This window comes from Rhinatrema bivittatum, chromosome 3 (assembly GCF_901001135.1).
Source record: "Rhinatrema bivittatum chromosome 3, aRhiBiv1.1, whole genome shotgun sequence".
Classification (NCBI taxonomy): Eukaryota; Metazoa; Chordata; class Amphibia; order Gymnophiona; family Rhinatrematidae; genus Rhinatrema; species Rhinatrema bivittatum.
The window spans coordinates 37091376-37118587 of NC_042617.1; the positions used below are offsets into that span (position 1 = coordinate 37091376).

General features: G+C 46.4%; 1 protein-coding gene across 7 annotated transcripts in view; it reads right to left on the reverse strand.

The window, feature by feature from the left end:
* The window catches only part of BROX (BRO1 domain and CAAX motif containing), a 158762-nt gene that overhangs the window by 38179 nt on the left and 93371 nt on the right, over positions 1-27212 (reverse strand). For all 7 annotated transcript variants that reach the window (XM_029593132.1, XM_029593133.1, XM_029593135.1 and 4 more), the window contains 5 exons: positions 20082-20177; positions 19921-19993; positions 19635-19740; positions 2249-2338; positions 1537-1622 (listed from right to left, as the gene is read on the reverse strand). In XM_029593132.1, the coding sequence (XP_029448992.1) occupies positions 1537-1622; positions 2249-2338; positions 19635-19740; positions 19921-19993; positions 20082-20177 (451 nt within the window). The remainder of the gene's footprint in view (positions 1-1536; positions 1623-2248; positions 2339-19634; positions 19741-19920; positions 19994-20081; positions 20178-27212) is intronic.

Here is a 27212-nt window from a genome sequence, read left to right on the forward strand (position 1 = left end):
ACTGCAATTACAAGCTTAAAACATTCAAGACCGGCCCTCTCCAAGTTAACAAAATCACCCTAGCCTCCAGGCCATGAAAAAATCCAGATCAATCAAAATATAATCGCCAACTCTTATAAGCCTTCTTTCCCATCTGAGACGACTATTCGATGTCTCTCTTGTTTACCAGATCCTCGCCATGTGATCAGCTAGATTAGCCCTTCAAGGAGGCCACAAAAGCTTTCGCTGTGTTGACGTGATCAAAAATCTGCACCTTTCCTCCATGCCAGACTCATAATCGTACAGGGAACTGCAAAGCGAATCTTACTTGCTTAGCTACCAGAACTGAGCATAGCAGCACTATCTCCGTTGATTGGCAACTTTCACAGGATAGTCTTGGAACAGCTTTATCTCCTGATTTTGGTTAAGTTAGCGACTAGCGCTTCCATATGCTTGCAAAATTATTTTTGGGAGAAATTCAGTAAATCAGAGATTATTACTCTGGGTCACTTATCTGCGTCTTTCTGGGCTCCGATCCTGTGCACCCTCTCGATTGTAGCCATCTCACCATTTCTGCAAGGCCATGTGCCTCTGGAAACCATTACACTATTGTATCTGCCAGTTTATGCTCTTCCAGTGCTTCGCCAAAACCAACAAAATGCAAAATTATTGCATCTAGATCTGTTCTCCAGATAGTCTAATTTTTTTGCCCTGCATTTTTATCCATTTTTTTCGCCACTGCAAGAGCGTCGTCTTCCACCAACGATATTCTATTTTCAACTGCATCTAAAAACGCAGGCCAAATTCTTGTAATTAATTTTTAAGATCGGCGATTTGTTCTGCAATTGCTTCTAGATGCCCTGCTGTGACTGCGGATACCACAGAGGTAATTTCGCTCACCACCGCATCTTCCAAAGGGCCTTGCACATTTTTTTTTCTTTTCTGGCCGCCATCTTGTTATCCGCCAGCTTGATCTTTTTTTTTTTTTTAAGCAAGTTTTGCTGACATAACACTATGTGACCTTTGCATGTATTGGTCAATGGACGTAGGATCTTGTAATAAAATCGTTTTTTATGCCTTGGGAACCACGGAACGTGCAGATATTTGTTGATTGTTGGGATATGACCACACAGCTCCGCTCAGACACGTCTGATCAGGCCCACCACACCAAATGACTCGTGAGGTTTCATATTTATAAACTTCAAATTTGTTTGAACGTTTGACTGTACGTTCCTCCTTTCTTCTCTCTGTTGTGTGGAAAGGCCCCAAAGACTGTTCACCTGTGATATATATATATATTTTTTTTTTAAAGTTGCCTAGGAATGCTGCAGGATTCTTTTTCCAGGGCTGAAATGCTTTGTACTGCAACCCACTTATTCAGCAAGAAGAGGATGGAACCAAGTTTTCACAAAGGGCATTCTATCCCAGTCCATGCTACTAGGTATTATTTGCTGATATCTCAAGGAATCTGCAGGTTAACTCTGTGCAGAGCACAAACACTAACAAAAGATTGACAGTAAATGTTTTTGAATGGATCACAGCCATGAAACTACTTACATAAGCCATGTAGAAACACATCTTCAACTCTGTGTATTTTCTCCATTTGGCTATATAGACTGGCTCCAGACTGGATAAGGTATGGTCTAAAATTCAAAATATTAACACAAAACATCAGTAATCACTTTTGTCTGTGCAATTCTCATGTAGACAATAGTCTATTTAGACAGGTCAGCTTTAATGAAACATCTTAAAGTGGAGAAAAACAGCCCTCGCAAACCTCATGGAGAATGTGTATTAGTTTAATAATAGGATCCTTTAAAAGGTATTTAAAAAAAAATATATATATATATACACCTGACCCACTCTACTGAAACCCCTCTGTGGCTGGGAATCTCTTGGAAGGGCTCACTGAACTGGTAACCAAAGCCAGCAGCCAGGTTCACAGAGCAATAAAAAAAAAAAAAGCTCTAAATACTTAACCAGGAAGAGAATAAACCCAAAGGTAGGAGACAAATATCCTGCTGCACCAAAACAGTATGTGCTGCCCTCTGCTGGAGACCAAGAATACTGGCTTGTCCTGCATCTGCACCAAAACAACCAGTGATGTCACAGAAAAAGGCATGTCCTCATCTCATCTGCTAATAGGGAGAACAAAACATTGCATCTAGACTGCTCTAGCAGTATAAGGAATAATATATATAATATTCATAGATTAGCTAAAGATTTTAGTGCTCATGTGATTTAAAATGTCAAAAAATTATTTACTTACCAACTTTTTGATAGTAATTGGCTGTTTCATTGGCCAGAGCTGCTATTAGACCAGGATTGTGCTTGAGTTCAATTGCTCGAGCAATTGTCACTACAAATCGATTAAAAAAAACAAACAAACAATACTCTCAGATCTGGCACTGAAAACTATCTGGTTATGATAAGCATTTGGACTATTAATGTATATGGTGATATATCAGAGTAGGACTAATCACAAATAACTAGAAAGCTAATGCAATGGGTGGAAATTGTCAGTCTGAAAAAGCTATGCAAATGACTATGAAATAATGCAGTGTGGACATAGAGAGGACTCATATGATCAAACGAAGAACTAGGGAAGTACTGAAGTCCCACTAGTCTCTTCCAAATTTTAAAACAAAGGGAGTGAGGGAGTGGAGATACACATTAACGCATGAACCAACTCCCTCTATATATAAGTGCAGGAAAAGGGGAAGGTCGGTACAGTGCTGGCAGCCAGCTCAGTTACCTTCACTGCTGCATGTGGCTGCCATCTCTTCCATTACTGCTGATCCCAATGCACAAAGTTGCATCCACTGCTCAGTGCATGCTCTCTAGCTTGGGGATAGGCAGGGGTGTAGGGTAACTTCTGAAGTTGGTGGTGCATCAGAAAATTTGCTGTGGTCAGGTGCCCTAGAACATAGTCCACCCTCCTACATTACCTTCGGGCCGATACAGTACAGTGCGCTCCGGACTGTTAACCCGCCATTGGACACGCGTTTTCCCTTACCCCTTTATTCAGTAAGGGGCGGAAAACGCGCGTCCAACCCGCCGAACCTAATAGCGCCCTCAACATGCAAATGCATCTTGATGGCCCTATTAGGTATTACTGCACGATTCAGTAAGTAAAATGTGAAGCCAAGCCGCACATTTTACTTTCAGAAATTTGCGCCTACCCAAAGGTAGGCGCTAATTTCCTCAGGCACCGGGAAAGTGCACAGAAAAGCAGTAAAAACTGCTTTTCTGTGCACCCTCTGACTTAATATCATGGCGATATCAATTCAGAGGTCCCAAAGAGTAAAAAAAGAAAAAAAAAATTTGAAGTCGGCCGGCAGCTGTCGGGTCAAAAACCAGACGCTCAATTTTGCCGGCATCTGGTTTCCGAGCCCGTGGCCGTCAGCGGGCTCGAGAACAGACGCCGGAAAAATTGAGCATTGGCTGTCAAATCTGCTGACAGCCGCCGCTCCGGCGCCTCCTTTTGCCCGTTTCTACCACCAGGCCTCATTTAAATACTGTATTGCGCGCACAGGCGAGTGGGCCTGTGTGCGCGCCGGGAGAGCGGGCATTCGCCTGCTCTCCCGCGGACTTTACTGAATCGGCCCTTAAGTGAGCACTACTTTCTCTTTGATGCAAAAAGCCTATAAATTTTATGCTTACAGCAACCCAATCCTTAGGCGATTATTGTAAGAGATGGCTTTAGCTAATTTTTCCCCTAACTACTAATATAAGTTACAATAAAATGTGAATGAAAAAAAAGATATTTTCTGCAAGAACATTCAAAACTATTTTTCTGCATGCAAATGAAATGAATAGAGAGCAAACTTCTGTTTAAAATAGAAATGATAAAGGGGACCATAATGTCATAAAAGGAAGTGATAAGTACCATAATTTTTACAGCAAAAATTCAAGTTATACAAGAACTGGACCTTTAAAATGCAGACAAACCCTCACTAAATACAAAATAGAGATGGGCTACTAAAAACTGTACCGGAAACCAGAAGCCCAATTGTACTATTCCTCAGAAAACATCAAGCAATAAAATCAAGAGATATAAAATCATGATAATAAAAAGAATAAATGTCAACACAGCCGAACATCCAATAATTTAAAAAAAAACTCGTTCTAATATTTCTGAAACATCAAAAAAATATTTCAAAACATCTGATGAATAAAACATCCAATAATTACAAATTGTTCTAATATTTCCCAGAAACCCCCCCAAATGTTTCAAAACAATAGAAACATCAAATTATACCCAATTATTAAAAATAAGGATTACAAAATGTCCTTCTCTCCATACCTGGGATCTTTTGATTTCTACTCACCCCGAGTCTTCTTTCCTTCCTCCTTACACACACACACGCTCTCTCACACGAAGGCTCTCACTCTCACATACACTCTCTCACACACAGGCTCCCATTACCCACCCCCCCCCCATAGACATTCTCTCACACACAGCTTCATATTTCCACATAAACACACATGCTCTCTCACATACAGGCTCTCACTCCCACTTGCTCTCTTCTCTGACATACACATACCGACTCACACCCATACATACACACACACACACACACACACACCTCAAACCCAGGCAGGTTCCCTTTCACTCACATACACAAAGACAAAACACAGACAGGCTCCCCATTGGGTCTGGAAGGCTGCTAGCGGCCGAGAAGAAAAGCAGGCCTGGGAGGCTGCCAGTTGCCAAGAAGGGGAAGGAACTCATTCTCCTGCTGCTCCTCGCATGTCTGTCCCTCGGGAGCCTCAATACCCAATTCTCCTAAAATAGCAGGAATGAGAGGTCCCAACTCTTCCTTTCTAAAAAGTCAGACTACCTTCGGGTCATTCCCTTCCACAACATGGGACCCCTCGGGGAACCCCTGTGGCTGGTCTGCGTCCCCATCAGGCCCCCCCCCCCCCCCCCGCGGAGGCTGCGAGGGTTCATCCACTTCCTCCTGGCTGTCAGAATCTGTAGAAGTATTGGAATCAGGCTGAGGTGACACTAACCTCAAAGGCCGCCTTGACTTAGAGGGTTCAAGGCCATCAGCAGGCTTAGCCTGTTTCTTAGGCCTGGCGGGAGGATCAGATAGATTTATCCAGTGCCCTCTTTTTCCCTTCTTTCCGTGCCTTAAAAGACCTGTGGGGGAGCAGTACAAAATCCGATGAAAAAGAGTCAGAAGAAGCATCTGTATTCCCTCGGGGATATCTGTGCTGACTTTTGAACCCAACCCTCCTGATTTGTTCCCCTCAGGGACCATTGTTTGAGGAGATAAAGGCGGCGGGAGATTCCACTCCCCCGCTGCTGACAGGGCCGCCAAGCTCGCTAATTCAAGCAAATTCAAAATGGCGCCCGTTCCCGCGCTCAGCGGGAACGGGCTGACAGAAGGAGACTGGAAGTCCTCAAAATCATCAGAGACAAACTGGACCCGTAAAACGACCCTCCTAGGGGTCGTGGAGGCTCCCTCTCCCCCAGAAACACAGTTAGAACAAAGGCCGTCCGTCGATAGACGTGCGCGCACGGCCCCACAAGCCCGGCAAGCTAACCTCCGCGGCATATTTTTACCTCAGAAAATCAAGATTCCCACTGCTAAAAATATACGAAAACTGCGGCAAAAAATCAAATAGAGGGACTCAACTCGACCGTGAGGTAAGGAAGAGTCCAGGGAAAGCAAAAATTGAAGAAAAAAAAAGTTGTAAATTTAACGCTTGCCCGATAGCCTCCGGGTACTCCTGGGGAAATTCTGCGCTACTGCGGAATGCAGAATTCCTCCTTCGCACAGATTTCTTCTCTCACCTCAGTTCCCGCAGATTTCCTTGTGTTGACTTGGGAACATTCCCCACGCCCTTATGAAATGCAGCCACCACGCTGACATGCACCCTGATGGAAGATGTTTTTAGGCCTGCCTTCGACAGGTGCCAGAGATAGTCCAGAAACTTCGCCGTGGAGCAAGTGAAGGGGTCTAAAGACAGAGAAGTGCACCATACTGTAAACCTCTTCCATTTAGAACGATAAGACCTTCTCGTGGAAGGCTTTCGTGAAGCTACCAGGTCTCGAGACACAGACTCTGAAAGGTTAAGAGGTTGAAGTATTAACCTTTCAACATCCAGGCAGTCAGAGATAGGGCCTGGAGGTTGGGGTGATGGAGGCATTCGTTGTTCTGAGTTATTAGAAGCGGATCCTTCCCCAGAGGAATGTGACTGCGTACTGATAAGTCCTGGAGGATTGGAAACCGCACCTGGTGTGGCCAATGAGGGGCTATCAGAATCATGATGCCCTTGTCCTTCCGTAACTTCACGAGAATCTTCGATTTTAGTGGAAGTGGAGGATATGCATAGAGGAGACCGCTGGCTCACGAGAGGGCGAAAGCATCTCTCAGTTGCGAATGGTGGCTGCGAGTTATAGAGCAGAAGTTTTCTACTTTGCGATTGTGGACTGATGCAAAGAGGTCTATGTGAGGGTAGCCCCAACGTTGGACTATTGTGTCCGCTACCATGGGGTTGAGAGACCACTCGTGCGGAAGAAACATGCGGCTCAACTTGTCCAACACATTGTCCACGCCCGGCCAGTAGGTGGCTGTGAGGTACATAGAGTGGGAAAGGGCCCACGCCCATATCTGTGCAGTTTCCTGACACATGAGGTAGGAGCCCATTCCCCCTTGCTTGTTGATGTACCACATCGCCACCTGATTGTTGATTTGAATCAGGATGGCCTTGTTTGAAAGGCAATCCTGAAAGGCTCTGGGGGCATATCCGATTGCTTGAAGTTCCAAGAAATTTATCTGGAGAACAGATTCCCTGAGTCTGCAGATCGCAGACATGAGCACACCACCCTAGGTTGGAGGCGTCTGTTGTCAAGGTAATTTGAGGTTCCATAGCGTGAAATGGAAGGCCTTGAAGTAAATTGGAGTGTTGCATCTACGAGGCCAGCGATAGTTGGAGCTGTGTGGTGATGTGAACAATGCTGGACATTGGTTGACAAGCCTGAACCTACTGGGATTTTAAGGTCCATTGCATAACTCTCATGGCTAGGTGGGCCATCAGAGTGACATGCACCGCAGACGCCATGTGGCCCAACAGTATGAGGAAGTGATGAGCAGTTGAGGATACTCGGGTCTGTAAATGATGTGCCAGAGAGACTAGGGTGAAAGCCCTATCCTGAGGGAGGAAGGCTTTCACCTGTATTGTGTTTAGGTCGGCCCCTATAAAGGATAGGGTTTGAGATGGAACAATCTTGGATCAGGGTATGGAGAGTGAGACGCAAGGACGCCAATGCGGCTGGTTGAGTCTGAGCCCTTATCAACCAACTGTCGAGATAAGGGTAGACATGGACACCCTGACTTCTGAGAAAGGCGGCGACTACTACGAGGCACTTAGCGAATAGTCATGGAGCAGACGCTAGGCCAAATGGTAGGACACGATACTGAAAGTGATGAGGGCCGACCAAGAATCACAGGAATTTGTGATGAGATGAAACAATTGAGATGTGTGTGTATGTGTCCTGGAGATCTAGCGAGCATAGCCAATCTCCTTTTTGCAGAAGAGGAAGTAGCGAACCCAAGGTTACCATCTTGACCTTCTTTTTGTAGATACTTGTTTAGGGCGCGAAGGTCCAGAATTGGACATAAGCCACCTGACTTTTTTGGGATTAGGAAGTACTGGGAATAGAACCCCTGCCCCTGTTGGGAGAGGGGCACTTGTTCTATTGCCTGTAAGTGGAAGAGGGTTGAAACCTCCTGTTCCAGAAGGAGAGAGAGTGGTCGGATGATCCCCAATTCAGTCGAGATGGGGAGTCCGCTGGTACAGTCAGGAAACTGAGATGGTAACCGTGGGTGACCACTGCAAGTACCCACTGATCGGTGGTGACCGTGTGCCAAATGTTGGTGAAGTGGCACAATCGGCCTCCGACTGGTACAGATGGTAGAGAAGGTTGGCCTATGCTCTCCAGGAAAGAGTCAAAACCCTGACGCTGGTCCTGGCTGAGGAGCAGGTTGGGTCTTCTGAGGTCGGGATTGCCTGGACTGAACTTTTTGATAAGGCTTGGAAGGGTGACCTCGGGAAGCCAGAGGATACCACCTTCTTGGCTTATAAACTGGCCTCTTAGAATCTTGTCTGAATATCTTCTTAGAGGTGGATGAGAAATCAGCAGGCACTGAAGAAAGTTGACGCAGCGTTTCATGGTGGTCTTTTAGCTGCGCCACAGTGTCCTGGATCTTGTTTCCAAAGAGATTAACACCAGTACAGGGCAGGTCAGCCAACCTGTCCTGTACCTCTGGTCTTAGGTCTGAAGATTTCAACCAGGCGCACCTTCGTGAACTAATACCCGCTGTGGATACCCTAGAGGCAGTGTCAAATATGTCGTACGCAGCAAGGACCTCATGCTTGCCCGCATCCAGGCCTTTTTGAGCCAGAGCATTCAGGTCATCCTGGAACTGATCAGGTAAAGACTCAGAGAAATCCTGGATCTTCTTAAAAGGTTTGTTATACTGAGTCATGTATAACTGGTAAGAAGCAATGCGAGATATAAGCATTGAGCCTTGAAAAACCCGTCTGCCAAAAGCATCCAGGGATTTTTGCTCCTTCCCTGGAGGAATGAGGTTTGGAATGCCGTGCCTTTTTCTGGGCTGATTCCACAACCACTGAGTAATGATCCAGTTGTGATCTCCGACATCCAGGAGCTGACTGCACAAGATAGGTGGCATCTGTCTTACAGTTGACAAGTGGAACTGAACCTGGGTGTTCTCAGTTTCTCTTTAGAAGATCAATTAGGATTTCATGAATAGGAATAGACATGATTTCCTTAGGGGCATCAAGGAACTGGAGTACTTCCAGCATCTTGTGCCTTGAATCCTCTTCAGTCTGAAGCTGAAAAGGAATTGTCTCAGACATTTTTTTTTTATGAAGTTAATAAAAGAGATCCTCTGTGGAGAACACCTTCTCTCTTCAGGGGGAGAGGGCTATGAAGGTAGATCAGCTGTATCCTGGGACGAATCATCAGTCCAAGGATCATATGGTTGATCACCAGCTCCCTGAGGATCTTCTGAGGGAAGAAATGGCATTATTCCCGAAGGACCAGGCTTGGGCATTGATGGCATCGGGAGAGGCGTCGACGGTGGCAGGATTGCAGACGGCGGTATGGGTATCTGTGTTTCCTCGCCATCCGACGACAAAGGTATCGGCGTCGAAGGAAGAGGACATACCGGTGCCCTTGATTCTAGCGGTGGAAGGGCACCGATCAACGCATCCAGTTTACCCAGTAGCGATGCGAGTGCCCCTGCAATCGGATCAGTGACTGGTTCGGACACCGGTGTCGATGGAGGCTGGAATCCCTGCAGTGCTTTTCTGATAGCTTCAGCCGGTGGAATTCGCCTTTAAAAATGGCGGCCAGAGAGCGGTCATTTGTCAGTAAGGGTACACGTTCTAGCAGGCAGTTCGCAGCACCGCATAAGTAAGTACAATGCCTCTCCTGCTGGTTGGACATTCTTAAAATTTATAAAATCCTTTGTTTATAATATTCTCAACGGCTTATATTGCAGCACATACAGTTGTTTGAACCCGTTAGCAAACTGACCGTACTATTAAGACAAAGTAAGTGTTCTTTCCACGTTTGATGTCATATTCAATCTATATGCTTCATTGCACTTTAAAGGGCACTTTTTCATTTTGTTACACAGATTAATCCACCACAAGTTTATATATTAAAACCAGAGTTACCCTGAAGGAGTGGTTTACTCCAAAACATTATAGTGTCGAACGGACTACAGACTACAAGAGACTTCATTGTATTGTGGATGGTTTCTCAGATAAGTGCACCTGATAGCTTCTATATGAAGAATCTATGAACTTTACATACAAGTGACCAATGATTATAAAGTCCTAGCACTTTACAGGGCTTTATTTACAAAAGCCACAAGCAGCAAGTGGCACTATATGATGGTCACTGTATATGATATAAGCTCTTCTCTTCATAGCTGAATTTTTAATTGAATGTATGGCTCATTTTTTTCATGCTATTTTTTGGGTATTGATTCATTAGGGAAAAATAGTGAGCCATTTTTTTCAACTAATTTCTCCTGTTTTTGTTATCATAATAAACCCTGAAAATATTCCAGAAAAAATACAGTATGATAAAAACAAAAAATGAAGGTCCCTAGGGATAGGACAGAGGCTGGAAGGACTAAAACAAGGAGGCTCAGGAATGGGGAAGAGTAGTAGGTGCTGTGTGCAATGAGTATGCAGCAGATAACAGGGTCTAGCTTTTTGTGCCCTGTGTGATGCCCATTTCTTACCACACTCCAGGGCTCATGCTGTAGATAGGAAGAAACATGCATGATTACGCATGTCCCCAGAAAGAACTCCTACACGAAGAAGAGCCACTGCTGGTGTCTCTTGTTACTACAAAGTGCTAAGAGCAGAGCCCAGGTGCAGGCTGTGTTCTGAGCATCAGCAACAAGGACTTTTCCGTGGCACACCTAATTAGGCCTAATGGTGCACTGCTTGGGAAACACTGTCCATGATGAAGTTGAAAATAACCGAGTCAAGACCTCTCATGATCTTAAAGACCTCTATCATATCCCCCCTCAGCCGTCTCTTCTCCAAGCTGAACAGCCCTAAACTCTCACACTCTTAATTAAGATGTACTTCCTCTTCTTGAATAAAAGGATACTTCCTTCTATGCTTAGAAAATACATGCAAGTTGAATTTAAATTTACTGTATTAATGATTATACAGTATAGCACAGTTGCTTACCTGTAACAGTTCCTAGGTCAGCAGGATGTTAGTACTCACATGTGGGTGACATCATCTGATGGAGCCCAGCACGGAAAACCTTTGTCAAAGTTTCTAGGAGCTTTGATCAGCACACTGAGCCTGCTGCTATTCACACGTCTATGTGAGCAGTGGCGTAGCGAGGGGTGGGCAGCCGCCCCGGGCGCCGGGTCTAAGGGGGCGCCAAAACGCCTGGCTCTGCCTCAGGGCCGGCGGAACCACTAGGCGAGCTAGGCCTGTGCCTAGGGCGCCGAGACTAAGGGGGCGCCGCGGCAGGCAGCAGAATTTTGAAAGGGCAAAAAGTGCCCTTTCAAAATTCTGCCAGCCTTCGACTCGCCTAGATGGAGACCAAGCGTTGAGATTTAGGGGGTGCCGCGGCAGGCAGCCAGCTCCCGACTCGCCCTGCCGCCCCCCCAGTGCCACCCTCCCGACACCCCCCTAGTGGTCCAGCGGAGGGCCCGGGAGCGATCTGCCGCTCCCGGGGCCTCCGCTGCTACTAAGCAAAATGGCGCCGGTGACCTTTAGCCCCTACCATGTGACAGTGGCACTTAGTGGCAGCGGAGGCCCCGGGAGCTGCAGATCGCTCCCGGGCCCTCCGCTGGATCACCAGGGGGGGCTGGCTGCCTGCCGCGGCGCCCCCTTAAGTCTCGGCGGCTCGTCTCCGGCTGCACCGATCTTCCTTTCTTCGGCCACATGATCAGCTAGACCGGCTGCGCCAATCTTCTTTCTGTGTGTGTGTGTGTATATATGTATGTGTGTGTGTGTGAGTGTGTGATGTATGTGTGTGTGTGTGTGTGTGTGTGTGTGATGTATGTGTGTGTGTGTGTGTGTGTGATGTATGTGTGTGTGTGTGAGTGTGATGTATGTATGTGTGTATGATGTATATGTAAGAAAGGAATGGAGCTTGTGTGTGAGTGTATGTGAGAAAGGAATCTGCCAGTTTAAAAAAATGAAGTGTGATAATACATTTACCTCAACTTTTGTGCTGATTTTGTTGAAAAGTTGGATGAAAGATGAAATTACTAAATTTTAAGAATCCCTCTGCTGGAAAATTTATTTATTTATTTATTTATTTAGGGTTTTTATATACCGACTTTCTCGATATACAAATCAAATCAAGACGGTTTCCAAAGAACAAAACTTTCGCCGTAAGGCGTTACATTAAACAATAGATATAGTATTAAACAGGTAATGTGCGGCATTACATTAAACAAAAAACAAATCGGTAGCCGATCCAGTGAGCTGTATAGCAGTGACGACAATAGGAATCGGATAAAAACAAGCCCTTTATTGAAACGCCCGACTCTGGCCGAGTTTTGCTCTTTGCACAGAGCTGCCTCAGGGGCAATTAATGAAACCAGGACTTGGGATTGTCAATGTAGAAAGTAGCACATAAGTTGTCAGCATGGATGAGTTCATGCGAAAACAATTGATTTTTCTTATCCACATAGCAGAGCTACAAATAGCAACTGTAATGTCAAACACATTCGATGTGTGTAAGAGCCAAACTGACGAGCAATGTCACAAATTGTCAAGCATGAACTCATCCATGCTGACAACTTATGTGCTACTTTCTACATTGACAATCCCAAGTCCTGGTTTCATTAATTGCCCCTGAGGCAGCTCTGTGCAAAGAGCGAAACTCGGCCAGAGTCGGGCGTTTCAATAAAGGGCTTGTTTTTATCCGATTCCTATTGTCGTCATTACATTAAACAATCCACATATTGAACAAAAGAACGAAAATCAATAAATATTAAAAATTAGATGTGATAGATATATACAATATATGACAATAATATTGTCAAATAACATGAATAAATGATAGGTAAAAGGTCGGTATTGGGCTTTGTATTGGGCTATTTTGCTCTTTGATCGGAGTCGAAGTGTTCCTGCGATTCCGGGTAGGCTTGCCGGAATAGCCATGTTTTTAGGTTTTTCTTGAATGTTAGATGGCAGGTTTCAAGTCGCAGATCAGGAGGTAATGAGTTCCAAAGGGTGGGTCCGGCTGTGGAGAGTGCCCTTTTAGCTAGCGAAGTTTTAATCGGGGGAGCATATAAAGAACCTTTATAATTATATCTGATGGGTCTTTTTGATGTGTGAAGGCGGAGTTGCGAGGTAAGATTTAAGTGGGCGCTGCCCATAATATCCTTGTGGATCATTGATAATGTCTTGAAAGTGATTCTAGCTTTTATGGGAAGCCAGTGGAGGTAGAGCAGAATTGGAGTGATGTGGGCTCTTTTGTTGGTGTTGGTGAGTAACCTCGCCGCAGCATTTTGTACCATCTGTAAGGGTTTTATGGCTGATAACGGAAGACCTAGCAGAAGAGAATTGCAGTAGTCTAACTTGGATAGAATAATAGACTGAACTACTAAACGGAAGTCACTGAAGTGGAGGAGTGGTTTCAGATTCAGAAATAAAATACATCCCGCGGAGCCGCCTGTTCTTGCCGCATGCGCGCTCATAAAAATGAGTGCAGAAAAATAGCACCAATTTCAATGCAAATCATTGATGGAGGGGGCGCCGAAGAAGTCTCTTGCCCCGGGCGCCAAATTGTCTAGCTACGCCACTGCATGTGAGGTCCCCCTTCAGTCTCGTAACATAGCAAAAATACGAGCAAGAAAAATAACACAATAAACCGAAGGAGAACCTAACATCGGAGGGGGAGGCGGGCGGGATTCCTGAAGAGTAAAATCCTGCTATACTAGGAGAACACCTGTTACAGATAAGCAGTTGCGCTTTCTCCTAGGACAAGCAGGATGGTAGTCCTCACATGTGGGAGAGTACAAAGCTGCAGACTGCCCCCCTTGACTATAGAGCCCAACAGCAACTGAACAAGGTGCCAATGGGCACAACACAACAACACAACTGCGATGCTATAGGGAAACAGGGGCGGGCTGGGTCCCACAAGAGCATGAAGCAAGAAGAGGTATTTCAGGACTGGAACAGATTATGCAGAACGGACTGACCAAAGGCACTGTCCTAACGGCCGTCCCTGTCTAGGCAGTAATGGCCTGCAAACGTGTGAAGAGAACTCCAGGTTGCGGCTCGGCAAATTTCAACCACGGGGACTGCACGCAAGTGAGCCACCGACGTCGCCACAGCCCGCACAGAGTGAGCTTTTACTCTGCCGGCCAGCTGAAGGCCTGCCTGTGTGTAGCAAAAGGCAATGCAATCTGCCAGCCAGTTGGACAAGGTCGCTTACCCACTGCCACTCCCAGCCTGTTGGAGTCAAAGGACACGAAAAGCTGGGTAGACTGTCTGTGGTTTGCCGTGCGATCCAAGTAGAACGCCAAAGCCCGTTTACAGTCCAAAGTGTGAAGTTCCTGTTTCCCTGGGTGGGAATGAGGCTTCGGAAAAAAGGTGGGCAGATCGATGGACTGATTGAGGTGGAAATTAGTCATGACCTTGGGCAGAAACGGGATGCGTATGCAAAAACACATGATCATGGAAGAACTTCTTATATGGTGCGTACGTGACCAGGGCATGAAGCTCACTGACCCTATGAGCTGAAGTCATCGCCACCAGGAATATTACTTTCCAGGTGAGGAACTTCAGGTCGCAGGACTGCAGCGGCTCAAAGGGAGGCTGCATGAGTCTTGCCAGGTCAAAGCTGAGGTCCCAGTATGTAACCAGGGGCTGAAGGAGGAGCTTCAGCTGGAGGAGACCCTGCATGAAATGGCCCACTAAAGGTTGGACTGAAACGGGCATGCCAGCGACACCTTGATGGTACACACCAACAGTACCAAGGTGCGCCCTGACAGAACTGGTCTGGAGCCCAGACTCAGACAGGTGCAACAGGTAATCCAGCAGCTGGGGGAGGCAGCAAAAGAAAGGGTCTAAACCATGACCCCCGCACCAGATGGAAAAGAGTTTCCACTTTGAGCTGTAGGACTTCCTGGTCGAAAGTTTCCAGGACTCCACCAGGACCCAGGAAACACAGTCCGAGAGCTACAAGGGTTGGAGGACTTCACGCTCAACATCCAAGCCATGAGGGCCAGTGCCCGGATGTTCGGATGGCGCAGGGTGCCCTGGTTCTGTGAGATAAGGTTGGGCGTCATACCCAGATGGATGGGCACTTGCACTGACAGGTCCTGCAGAAGCGGGAACCAGACCTGCTAAGGCCAAGAAGGCACCACGAGTATCATCCCTTTGTCCTGCTGAAGCTTCAGTAGAGTCTTTGAGAGGAGTGGTAGAGGGGGGTACACATACAGCAAGCCCTTCCCCCAATGAAGGGAGAAGGCATCGCTGGCCGGATGGTCATTCCCTGCTACCAGAGAGCAGAACCTGCTCTCCTTGTGGTTGTGAGGTGAGGCAAACAGATCCACATCCAGTGTACCCCAACGGCAGAACAGACTGGCCGCTACCGCAGGGTTGAGGGACCACTAGTGTGGTTGGAAGGACCGGCTTAGGTAGTCCGCCAGCACATTGAGGTGACCTGGCAGGTAAAGGATGTCTCTGCGAGCGACCTGAGACAAGGCCCAGGTCCATACTTGCACTGCTTCTTGGCAGAGGAGGAGCGAGCCTGTGCCGCCCTGTTTGTTGATGTACCACATCGTGACCTGGTTGTCCATCCGGATCAGGTCTTCCTTGGACGACAAATGATCTCTGAACGCCCACAAGGCATACCGCATTGCCCAAAGTTCCAGAATGTTTATCTGACAGCGGGCTTCAACGGTGGTCCAGAGGCCCTGCGTGTGGAGACCGTTCGTATGGGCTCCAAAGCCCTGGGGGGAAGCATCGTGGTAAGGGTCACCTCGGGCGGACGGGCTGGAAGGGAAGTCCTCCTTCCAGGTTGGAAAGATCTTCCCACCAGGACAGAGATGCTCTCAGAGGGTCCATAATTGTGACCGGAGCCTCGAGGTCCTGAGGTGCCTGCTGCCACTGGGATTGCAGAGTCCATTGGGGCCTCTTCATGCAGAGGTGGGCCAAAGGAGTCACTTGGACGGAGGCCACCATGTGACCAGTAGGCCGAGCAGAAGGCAGGCTGGAACCCTTTGATTGTTGTGGACAAGGATAACCAGTGAGGAAAGGACAATCGCCCAGTCCCTGGGCAGAAAAGCTTTCGCTTGTGCTGTGTCCAGCCTGGCGTCTATGAAGTCCAACTGAAGGGACGGACAGAGGTGCTACTTGGTGAAGTTTATAACAAAACCCACCATCTGAAGGGTCTGCACCGTCAAGGCTAGAGCTTGCAAGGCTCTGGAGCGAGATTGGCTCCTGACCAGCCAGTCATCCAGGTTTGGGAATCAATGGACTGAGCGACGCCTGAGGTAGGTAGCCACCACTAAGCATTTGGTGAAGACGTGGGAGTGGGCGATGCCAGTCCTAAGGGTAGCACTCTACTGATAATGTGCATTCCCCACCATGAAGCGGAGGTACTTCCGGTGGTTGGGGACCATCACAATGTGCGCATCAGCCTATGAGATTGAGGGAGCAAAGCCAATCTCTTCTTCTGAGGAGCGGGATCAGTGTGCCCAGAGAGACCATCTTAAACATTTCTCTTACGAGAAAAACTTGTTCATCGCCCTGAGGTCGAGAATGGGGCGCAAGCTGCCTTTCCTCTTCGGAATGAGGAAATACCTCGTATAGAAACCTTGGCCCTACTAATGGCGAGGGACCAGTTCTACCACACTCGCTGCGAGGAAGGCAGAAAGTTCCGTTTGAAGGAGGACCAAATGGGCGGATGAACCCCATGATGGACATGGGGGAGAGGTCTCTAGGAGCTGGCTGAAATGCAGATGGTACTTCTGGTGAATGATAGAGAGGACCCAGCGGTCCGATGTTCTCGTCCCAGTGAGGGGCGAAGCTTAAAAGCCTGCCGCCGACTGGGGGATCTGATGTCAGGGGTACGGCCAGCTGACTCATGCTACCTCGCTATCAGTCAAAAGCCCATGGCTGGGGCTTGCTGGGGGGCTGGTTGGTGTCTAGGCCCCCGCTGTTGGCTCAAACAACCCCTGGAACCGGTGCGAGGCAGATGAGTCCGGGCGGCTGGAGGATAATATTTCCTCTGCCGATAGAAGGGTTTCCAAGAACCCTGCCTGGAGGATTTCCTGGCAGAGGACGGGCCCTCCAAGGCACTAGTGGCAGCTGCTGAAGGGTATCATGATAGTCCTTCAATTGTGCCACCACATCCCGAACCTTGTCCCTGAAGAGATTTTCACCTGTGCAGGGGAGGTCGGCTAGCCTGTCCTGGACTCCCGGTCGAAGATCAGAGACCCAGAGAAACGGCATTCGTCTGGTACCAATGCCCATGGCGACTAAGTGGGCTGCCATCTCAAACACGTTGTAGGTGGAATGCATCTCATGTTTTCCCGCCTCTAGACCCAGCGAGATAATGGTGGAAAGAGCTTCCTGCTTTTGCAGGTGGAGGGCCTCAACAAAATCATGGATTTGCTTCCAGAGATTGCAGTTGTACTGGGTCACATAGAGTTGATAGGTGGCAATGCAGGCAACCAGCATGGCACCTTGGAAGATTTCACGACCCAGAGCATCAAGCTCCCTATGCTCATGACCTGGAGGAGCGGAGGCATGGGTACGGGAGCACCGGGCCTTTTTAAAGGCAAATTCCATGACCACCAAATGGTGGGGGGAGATGACTCCTGTCAAACCCCATGGGCTGTTGCACTAGGTAGGTGGCATCGGCCTTCCTATTAACGGTGGAAACAGAAATGGGGTGCTCCCACATGCAAAGGAGGAGTTCATTAAAGATATCGTGGATTGGAACCGCCATGATTTCTTTGGGAGCGTCAATGAACTGGAGCATTTCCAGCATCTTATGATGCATGTCCTCCTCCATGAGCAGCTGAAAGGGAAAGGCCTCAGCCATAGCCCTGACAAACTCCGCGAAGGACAAGTCGTCGGGTGGTGATCGGCAAAGCTCCTCCAGAGGAGAGGGCTCCGAAAGGGTCGGAGTATTCCAAGGACTAGTCTGAGTCGTCACCCTCCTCCTCACTGGGACCAGCGTGCCGTGGGCGAGGTCTGTGAGGGGCATTAGCCCAGGGCTCCGAAGGCCTCGAGGGCACCAACAGCATCGATGGGTTCCCCGGCATGGAGGGGATCATAGGCCATGGCAAGCCTGAGGGATCTGACAAAAGCTCAGGAAACCGTGGGAGAGGGAACGTGCCGGCCGTATCTTCCTCCTCGGAGGACCCAAGAATCGGGATCACTCCGGTGGAGGGCATTTGTGGCTGATGGTGCATCGAAGGCCCCTTGGGCACCGGCTGCATCGGTAGGGCACCCAGGAGGATGGCCAGATTCTTCAGAAGGGGTGCCAACATAGATGGCGGAGGCTCAGGCACTGGTATGTGGGCCGGTGGCACCAGAAGCTCAATGCTTTGCAGCGCTTTGAGCTCTGCCAACTGCACCCTGTGGTCTAACTCCTTCTGAAAGTCTGGGGTGGCCAGGACGGATGGATGGGGACGAGGCATCACCGGCTCTTCCTTAGGTCTCCGAGGTGGCACGGTGCCCTGCACCAGTGTCAGTGGGGAATGCTTTGAGCTACCGGCGGCCCCGGAGGATGGGGCCTCCGGTGGCCGGTGCCATTTCGATGGCAGCTCGGCAGCTGCCGATGCCGCCATAAAAGCGGCACCGGCCACCGGTGCCACAGACGGTGACCAGTGTCAATGCTTGTGGGATCTTTTCCGGTGCTCAGCCCGGTCTTTCCCCGGAGCCAAGAAAGTCAATGATCCAGATGACCTGGAGAGCGGGGAGATCGAGGATAGATCCCCCTCTCCTTGATCCTTGGAGGTACTGGCTAGAGAAACCATGAGGGGAAGCGGGTCGGACGGCTTCCCATGATCTCTAGGCGCCAAAGGGACCGACGCTGGCATAGAAGGCTTCAGGGTCCCAAAAAGTGTCTCCATTTTGTCGAGGCGCACCCAACACCCTTTGGGTGTCATTTGGTTACACAAACAGCACCCCCCGGACATAGTGCGAGGCCCCTAGGCAGAGGATGCAAACCTCGTGCGGAACCGTGATGGACATTTTATATTTTTATATTTTTATTTTTGTATATTTTTATTTTACTTTACCTCTATTAGACTGCAACAACAGAGGACCAGACTTAAGTGTTAATTTATCCTACAGCTGATATACTTAAAGTAGACATGACTTATCACAACCACTGAATACTATTTAATATGAAACTATGTTACAGTATTTGATGGCACCTGTTTAATATAACTCAACTCATTTAAGTTTTAAATTATGTGCCTCATTGTGAACCGTTGTGACGGCAACTAGCTTAACGACGGTATAGAAAAGATTTTAAATAAATAAACCAACCGTGATGGACATGGTCCACGGGCACTGGGGGCACAGATGAAAGCCGGTCGACGCCATGAAAAAACACCCGGCGATGACTGACGAACACCATAAGGCAAGGAGTCTGGGACAGACCGCAAACTCAAAAAATGGCAGGAAAAAACCTACCGTACCAAGGCATCACCGACCGCAAAGGAGGACCCATGAGGAACTGAGAAAAAAGCTAGAGGATATTGAGGAAAAAAAAAAAAGAGCTCTTCAGACCAAGGGGCAACTGCACTACGGAAGAGAAGAGACTGAAGGGGGACCTCGCGTGGACGTACGGATAGTAGCAGGCTGGGCATGCTCAGTCTGCTGGTCAAAGCTTCTAGAAACTTTGAAAAACGTTTTCCGTGTCAGGCTCCATTGAATATCACCCACATATGAGGACTACCACCTGCTTGAGCTAGGAGAATAAATATTATAATTTATAACTGTAACACATACTATTAAGTTTACATGAAGCCAAACATCTGGATAAATGATGCATGCAGTAGAGTATTCTTTGTTGGCTGAAATCTATATAAAAATATACAGGAAACCATAAATGGCCTAAGAAGTGTGTGAGCTGGGAAATACTGTACCTTCCTGGGCTTCAGCCTGACACTGGATAATATAAGCATCTATAACTCTGGCTTCCAGATCTCTTCCTTTTTCAGCAGGTGTAATCAGTTTTGGTATATGACTTTCCTGAATTGAAAAAAAGAAAATATATATAATATATAAAGACACAATAGCTTCAAATTGCTTGGAAATAGACAAATTTAGTCCAGGAGGTTATATATATATATATATATATATATATATATATATATATATATATATATATATATATATATATATATATATATATATTTATTTTTTTTTTACCTTTAAATGTTTAAAAATTCCAGCTGCAAATTTCAGGCTTCTGTGAACATCTTTTGCTTCATCTTCCGTTATACTAAAAAGTTATTCAAAAAGAGTTATCTTAATATAATTAGCACGCACACACTCACCCTACAAAAACAAGTGCTTTAATGTACACTTACTCTTCCTTTCCAGCCAATCTTGAGGCAAATTTTGTGTGCCACAGAGCCACATTAAACCCCATGGAAACAAGTTCAAACACAGCATCTTGCTGGGAGCTAAAAAGAAAAATAAATTTCCATTACTCCCCCAATATAAAAATCTGAAGGCACCAAATTCCCACACAATAATCCTATGTCTGCTGTTTGTACTTGTTAAAGAATTCATGCTCTTCAGCTTGTCTAGTGAAGAAGATATACCTTACTCTCCCGTAAAACAGATCTAAAAGTGGATTCACCTTATCTTGTATTAGATATCCAATTTGTGCTAGGCATGGGATTCTTTGCAGGTGAACCCGCCCCTTATTGTACCCAATTAATATTAGTTAATAAAATGTCTTTATATTCTGTCTTTTGTCATTTCAAAACTGATTACATTCAGGTACTGTGGATACTTCCTTATCCCAGGAGGGTTTATCATCTAAGGTTGTACCTGAGACAATGGAGGGCAACATGACTTGCCCATGGTCACAAGGAGGATCAGTAGGATTTGAACCTAAGCTTCCCTGGTTTATTCCTAAATGGTCTAAAAAGTTCATGTACAACAATATTTTTGCATTCATTTATGTTAGTCTAGTAAAAATTAATTAAAGCCTGTAAAGAATCCGGTTTTCTCCAAAACCAAATCTACAATAAATAAAAATAAAGACAGAACACTATAAATTCCAGAACCCCCTTCTCAGTATGGGAAATAGGGATATGGTTGCATTATTTAATGCTCTTCTGCTGCAAATACAACATATACATTCAACAAAATCAGAAAGCCTGACGTGACATAGTAGTTCAAATTACCTTGGGCTAAAAACAATTGTCCAACCAATAACAGCTACCCTGGAACTCTGTGCACAATATTAATGGCAGCAAGTTGAATCTATATACTAGATTTAGTATTAAGAAATAACTGAATACAAAATATTATAATAAACAGTTTAAATATAAAAAAAAGTTACAGTCAAAGGTAGATTGTCATTCAAGAGGTAGGACTGAATAAGTTTTATACTAGTCTGTGGTTTCCATCCAACTTAGGGCCCTATTTATAAAGCATTTTTCTCTTAGACACAGAATGGGAGAAAACCTTTAGTAATATGCTCTTAGACTGTATTAGAATAGTCAAAGGAGTACTCTGTTTAAAGAGCCAATGCCATGCACGTAAAGTTTTAACTATAGGTTATGAAACCCCTTTTTTCAAAGTAGATTGTTCTTTCAGGGCACACATCTAATTTATAATACTTCAGGGCTGCTCCAGCTAGCAGTTCTCCCATGTCTTGTGCTCTCTGTCCCAGAAGGGGGGTCTTTTTATGGGGGGGAAGACTTGCCTATGGCCCAGATAGTGGTGTGGACATCCTGTGTATGTTGAAGCTATGGCATCCCCTGCAGGGAGATGCTGTGAAGAGACAGGTAGGACCAAGCACTGGGTGTTAAAAAAAAAAAAAAAAAATTTACTGACTGGTTAAAGTTAACTTAAAATCCATCTTTAAATAAGTTTGCAGTCACAGTTCATTTTATTAAAGTTAGGGTTTCTCATCTTGGGTAGGTGTCCTTTTCTTCAGCAAACTGGTAGAACTTCCCATTGTTGTGTAAAATGTGTACTAAAAGCTCTCCCAGTGACTTACCTGGGATTCCTATGTCAGGGGTCCCCTTCCAGTATAGAAAAACAATCTTCAGGTCAAATGCCAAACACCCTGCCCTGGATCCTGGTCCAACAGTGGCCAATCCAGGCCATAAGAACCTGGCAAGTACCCGAAAACTAAGTCTATTCCATGTAACCATTGCTAATGGCAGTGGCTATTCTCTAAGTGAACTTAATAGCAGGTAATGGACTTCTCCTCCAAGAACTTATCCAATCCTTTTTTTAAACACAGCTATACTAACTGCACGAACCACATCCTCTGGCAACAAATTCCAGAGTTTAATTGTGTGTTGAGTGAAAAAGAACTTTCTCCGATTAGTTTCAAATGTGCCCCCTAGTCTATTATCCGAAAGAGTAAATAACCAATTCACATCTACCCGTTCTAGACCTCTCATGATTTTAAACATCTCTATCATATCCCTTCTCAGCCGTCTTGTCTCCAAGCTGAAAAGTCCTAACCTCTTTAGTCTTTCCTCATAGGGGAGCTGTTCCATTCCCCTTATCAAACAATCCGGCCCATAAAATAGTTTCTGCTTTCCATTGCATGGGAGGTGTGCGATAAATGTTCCTGCACCCACTGAAGTGCAACAGATTCACACCAGCAGAGGAGCTTTCCTCCACAACCAAAGGTCTGGTGATTCCAATCCACTAGCACACTCTGCTGCACCTAAGGCCATTTTTCTTATCCCCGATTCTAAGGAGAGGGAAAAAAAGGAAAAAAAAAAGTTCCCTGCTTTCAAATCAAAATGAAGCCACTTTGGTAGCCGGGAGGAATGGTTGTATCGAGGTTCCAAAACTCATATTCCCAGAAACAAAATGTTCCAATGAGCTCACTTCTGAACTACATGTAATAACCTAACAGAGCTCAGAAAGGCCATCATAAAAGCTCGGGGATGGGGAGAGCAAGCGTTTAAACTGAGCATTTTTTCACCCAGCAGTTTTTCCCACTTGTTTGGCCTTCCAGCTCAAATCGGAACCCACATGACAGGAGAAAAGACCAAACAGTCCATCCAGCCTGCCCAGCAAGTTTCTTTCGGTAGTAATGGCTCTCTGGTTACCCCCATGTTTCTGTTAAGGATAGTAATATTTACAATCAAAACCAAGCCAACTGTCAAACCCATAGCAAAATTACTGCCAGTGACATTTTTACGGGGTGATGAGCCTTTTTGAAAATCCAGACCACGCTGCTTGAACATGCTTTGATTTTGGAATTGGCCGTAGTCCTGTGCTTTTTCCCCCCTGACGTCTGCGTTATCAGTTCACTGGACCATAAAAGTCAGGGTCCAGCATTGGCTGCAGTCTAAATCCAGTTCCTCTTTTACCCCAGTCATTGAAGCAGAGAGTGAAGTTGCAATTGCATCAAAATCATGAAAGCTAATTGGCCGAGCCGTAACTGTCACTCCAGGCAAGTTACCCCCATTTCCATGCTCTAGCCTTTAGGGATTTGCAATGTTTCTCTCATGCCCCTTTTTCAATTTGTTTACTGTTTTCGTCCTCACCACCTCTTCCGGAAGGGCATTCCAGGCATCCACTACCCTTCTCTGTGAAATATTTTCTGGCATTTTTTTGTGACCTGTCTGCTTTCCAACAGAAAAGGTTTGAAGTTTGTGCATCATTAACCTTTCAGGTATCTGAAGGTCTGTATCATATCTCCCCCCCCTGCACCTCTCCTCTTCCAGGATGCACATGTTCAGATCCTTCTGCCTATCCTCATAAGCCTTCTAATAACCACACATCATTTTGGACACCCTTCTCTGGACCGCCTCCATCCTATCTCTATCTTTTTTGAGATACAGTCTCCAGATCTGAACCCTGTACTCCAGATGAGGCCTCCGCAAGGGCCTGTACAAAAGGCATTAAAACTTTCTCTCTTACTGGTTATTCTTCTTCTCTATGCAGCCCAGATTGGCTTTAGCTATGGCTTTGTCACATTGGAGATCTGAAGATGGTGAAACAGACATTGTCACCCCAAGATCCCTCTCCCAGTCCGTGCACATCAGTCTTTCACCCCCCATCACATACAGCACTTCTGGATTGCCGCACCCCAGATGCATGACTCTGCACTTCTTGGCACTGAATCCCAGCTGCCAAATTGTTGACAACTCTTCAAGCTTTAAGTCACTTTTCATTCTCTGTTCCTTTCAAGTGTGTCCACTCTGTTGCAGATCTTAGTATTATCTGCAAACAGACAAACATTACCTTCTAGCCCTTCTGCAATATCACTCAGAAAGATATTGAACAAAACAGGTCCCAAAACAAATCCCTTAAGCACTGTTCTCTGCTCAAAGTAGGTTTCATTTACCATTACACTCTGTCTGTCAGACAACCAGTTTGTAATCCACTCCATCACCTTGGCATCCACTCCCAAACTTCTTATTTTATTCATGAGCCTCCTATGCAGGACTGATCAAAAGCTGCTGAAATCCAAGTAAATCACATCAAGCACTCTTCCTTGTTCCAATTCTTTAGTCAGTCAAAAAAAAAAAAAAAAAGTGTCTCCCCAGGATCTTTACCTAGTGAATTTATGCTGCCTCGGGTCCAGTAACCCACTGGATTGTAGATAGTTCACTATCCTTTCCTTCAGCAACTTCTCCATTAAATCTTACCACCACCAAGGTGAGGCTAACCAGCCTCCTCACTAACTACCACTCTTGTGAAGCGGAAACAAAACCACCATTCCTGTTTCCAGAGGTCTATTGACCAGGTTTCTTCAGCGGACCCGCCAGCACATCTCGGAGCTCCCTTAGTATCCTGGAATGTTCCTCATCCAGCCCATGCTCTTGTCCACTTTCAGTTTTCCTAGTTATTCCCATTCATTTTCTTCTGTAAATGGGAGTGGGGTAGACGAAACCCCATCTATGGGTTTGTCAAACAGCAATGGTCTTTCTCCAAGGAACGCTGAACAGAAGTATTTGTTTAATATTTCTGCTATTTTTTTTCATCTCTCTCCACACCTTGCTCCTCACGATACCACTTCGGGCCTCCCTTCTCTCTCTGATATATCTAAAAATTGTTTTGTCATCTCGCTTTCTCTCTTTGGCAATCCTCTCTTCCGCTTGACCTTTTGCTTTCCTGGATTTCTGTCTCCCTCACTTTCACCAGGTATTCTTCCCTAGGTTCTTCTTTTTCGGATCCTTTATACTTCTTGAATACCATCCTTTTTGCCTGTATTTTTTCAACCACTTCTTTTGTGAATCAAATCGCTTTCTTTCCTCTTACTTTGGTTTACTTTCCTAACAGATTTGTTGCCTTTGCTCCTTTTAATTTGGCCCACTGTTCCACCTCACCCATATTTTTGAAATTCAAAACTCAGATCTTTGTGTGACTTCTCTGTATCTTATTTGTGATATAAAATCATACTGTTTGATAATCACTGGTGCTCAGGGAAGCAACTACCTGGGTATTAGACATATTTTCCCCATTTGTCAGCACTAGATCAAGTATCACACCCTCCCTCAAGGGCTCCATTACCATTTGTTTGATCACAACTCCTTGAAGGGCATCCACTATCTCTCTACTTCTTGCAGATTCTATAGAAGGGATACTCCAATCCACATCTGGCAGATTAAAATCTTCAATGAGCAACACTTCTCCCTTCTTTCCCATCCTTTATGTGTTTGACCAGATCTTTGTCCAGATCTTCTGTCAGAATCTGAGACCTATAGACTACATCAATGTAAATGGAAGCAGCATCCTCTTTAGTTTAAGGAGAGCCCATAATGCTTCTTCCCTACCCCACATCCCTTGCATTTCAGTTGCTTGGGTATTGTTTTTGACTAACTATTCCTCCTGTCCTTCCTTAAAAAGTTATAGCTCGGGTTGGCCACATCCCAATCATGAGAGCCACTTAGCCATGTTTCTTTAAATAGCAGCAATGTGTCCCAACAGGTGCAACATGTGGTGTACAGAGACCTGGCAAATCAGATCGCTCCTGCAAGGGACACTAAAGGTGAGCGCTTGATCCAGGGGTCAGAACGCCTGAGCCATGTTGAACTTGGCACCAATGAAGTTCAGTGGCAGTGTCGGGACCAGTTGGGACTTCGGGTAGTTGACCAAAAAGCCCAAAGTCTCCAAGATCCAAATGGTAAAGTGTAGGGACTGGAGGTGCTCTTGATGAGCCAGTCGTCAAGGTAGGGAAAAACCTGCACTTGTAGCCTCTTCAGATAAGCCCCCACTGCCATCAGGCACTTTGTGAAGACACGGGGTGCATTTGCCAGTCCGAAGGGCAGCACCTGGTATTGAAAGTGACCGTTGCCACCTCAAACTGGAGGTATTTCTGGTGAATGTGGGAAATTTCGATATGAGAATGTCTTTTAGATTGAGGGAGAAAAGCCAGTCTCCTCGCTGCAGGATAGGAATCTAGGCACCCAGAGAGATCATCTTGAACTTTTCCCATTTGAGGAATTTGTTCAAGGCCCTCAAGTCCAGAATCACATGAAAGGCCCCTGTTCTCTTTGGAATGAGGAAATATCTGGAGCAGAAGCTGTTTCCCTGCTGTCTGGGTGGAATGGGTTCGACTGCTCTGGCCACTGTGAGGGCGGAGAGCTCCTTCAACAGTATTTCCTGATTCATCGAGAACCCCCAAGAGGGGAGAGTCTGGAAGGACCTCTTGGAAATTCAACCTATACCCCTGAATAATGGACAAGACCCAACGATTTGAGGTGATGGCCAGCCAATGGTCCACAAAGAACCGCAGCTGGCCTCTGACCAGATGGTCTACCGTCGAGGGTATGGGTGGCTGGCTCAGGCTCCCTCACAGCCAGTTAAAATCCCATGGCAGCACTTTGAGGTGCTGGCTGAGTCCTAGGGGTATGTGGCTATCTAGGGTGAGCCCTGGCCCCAGCCCGCTGAGATCGTGCCCTACCTGCCAGAAGGTAGTACTTCCTCTGGTAGTAAAAAGGGCATCTGGGCCCCTGACGTGAAGATTTATTGCTAGAGGACTGCTGGTCCGAGGGGCTGCCTGAAAAATGCTGGAGGGTCCTCATGATGATCTTTCAGCTGTGCCACTGCCTCCTTAATTTTATCTCCAAAGATATTCTCCCCGGTACAAGGAAAGTCCGCTATACGGTCTTGCACCTCCGGGCGGAGGTCAGAGGTGTGCAGCCAAACCATGCAGTGAGCACCAATGTCTGCTGCAGCTACTCTTGCCGCTGTCTCGAAGATATCATATGCAGACCAAACTTCATGTTTGTTGCATTCCAAACCCTGCTGAACAACCTTCATGAAGTCCTCCTGGAGCTGTTGAGGGAGACAGTCTACGAAGACCTGAACCTGCTTCCAGAGGTTCCTGGAATACTGGCTCATATATAAATTGGTAACTGGCAATGCGAGTCGCCAACATGGAGCTTTGGAAGACTTTTCTCCCCAGGGTGTCCAGGGCCCTGTGCTCTTGGCCTGGGGGAGCCGAAGCATGGATGAGAGACCTCTTCAAAATCTGTGGTCAGCTGCATTAGGTACACTGCATC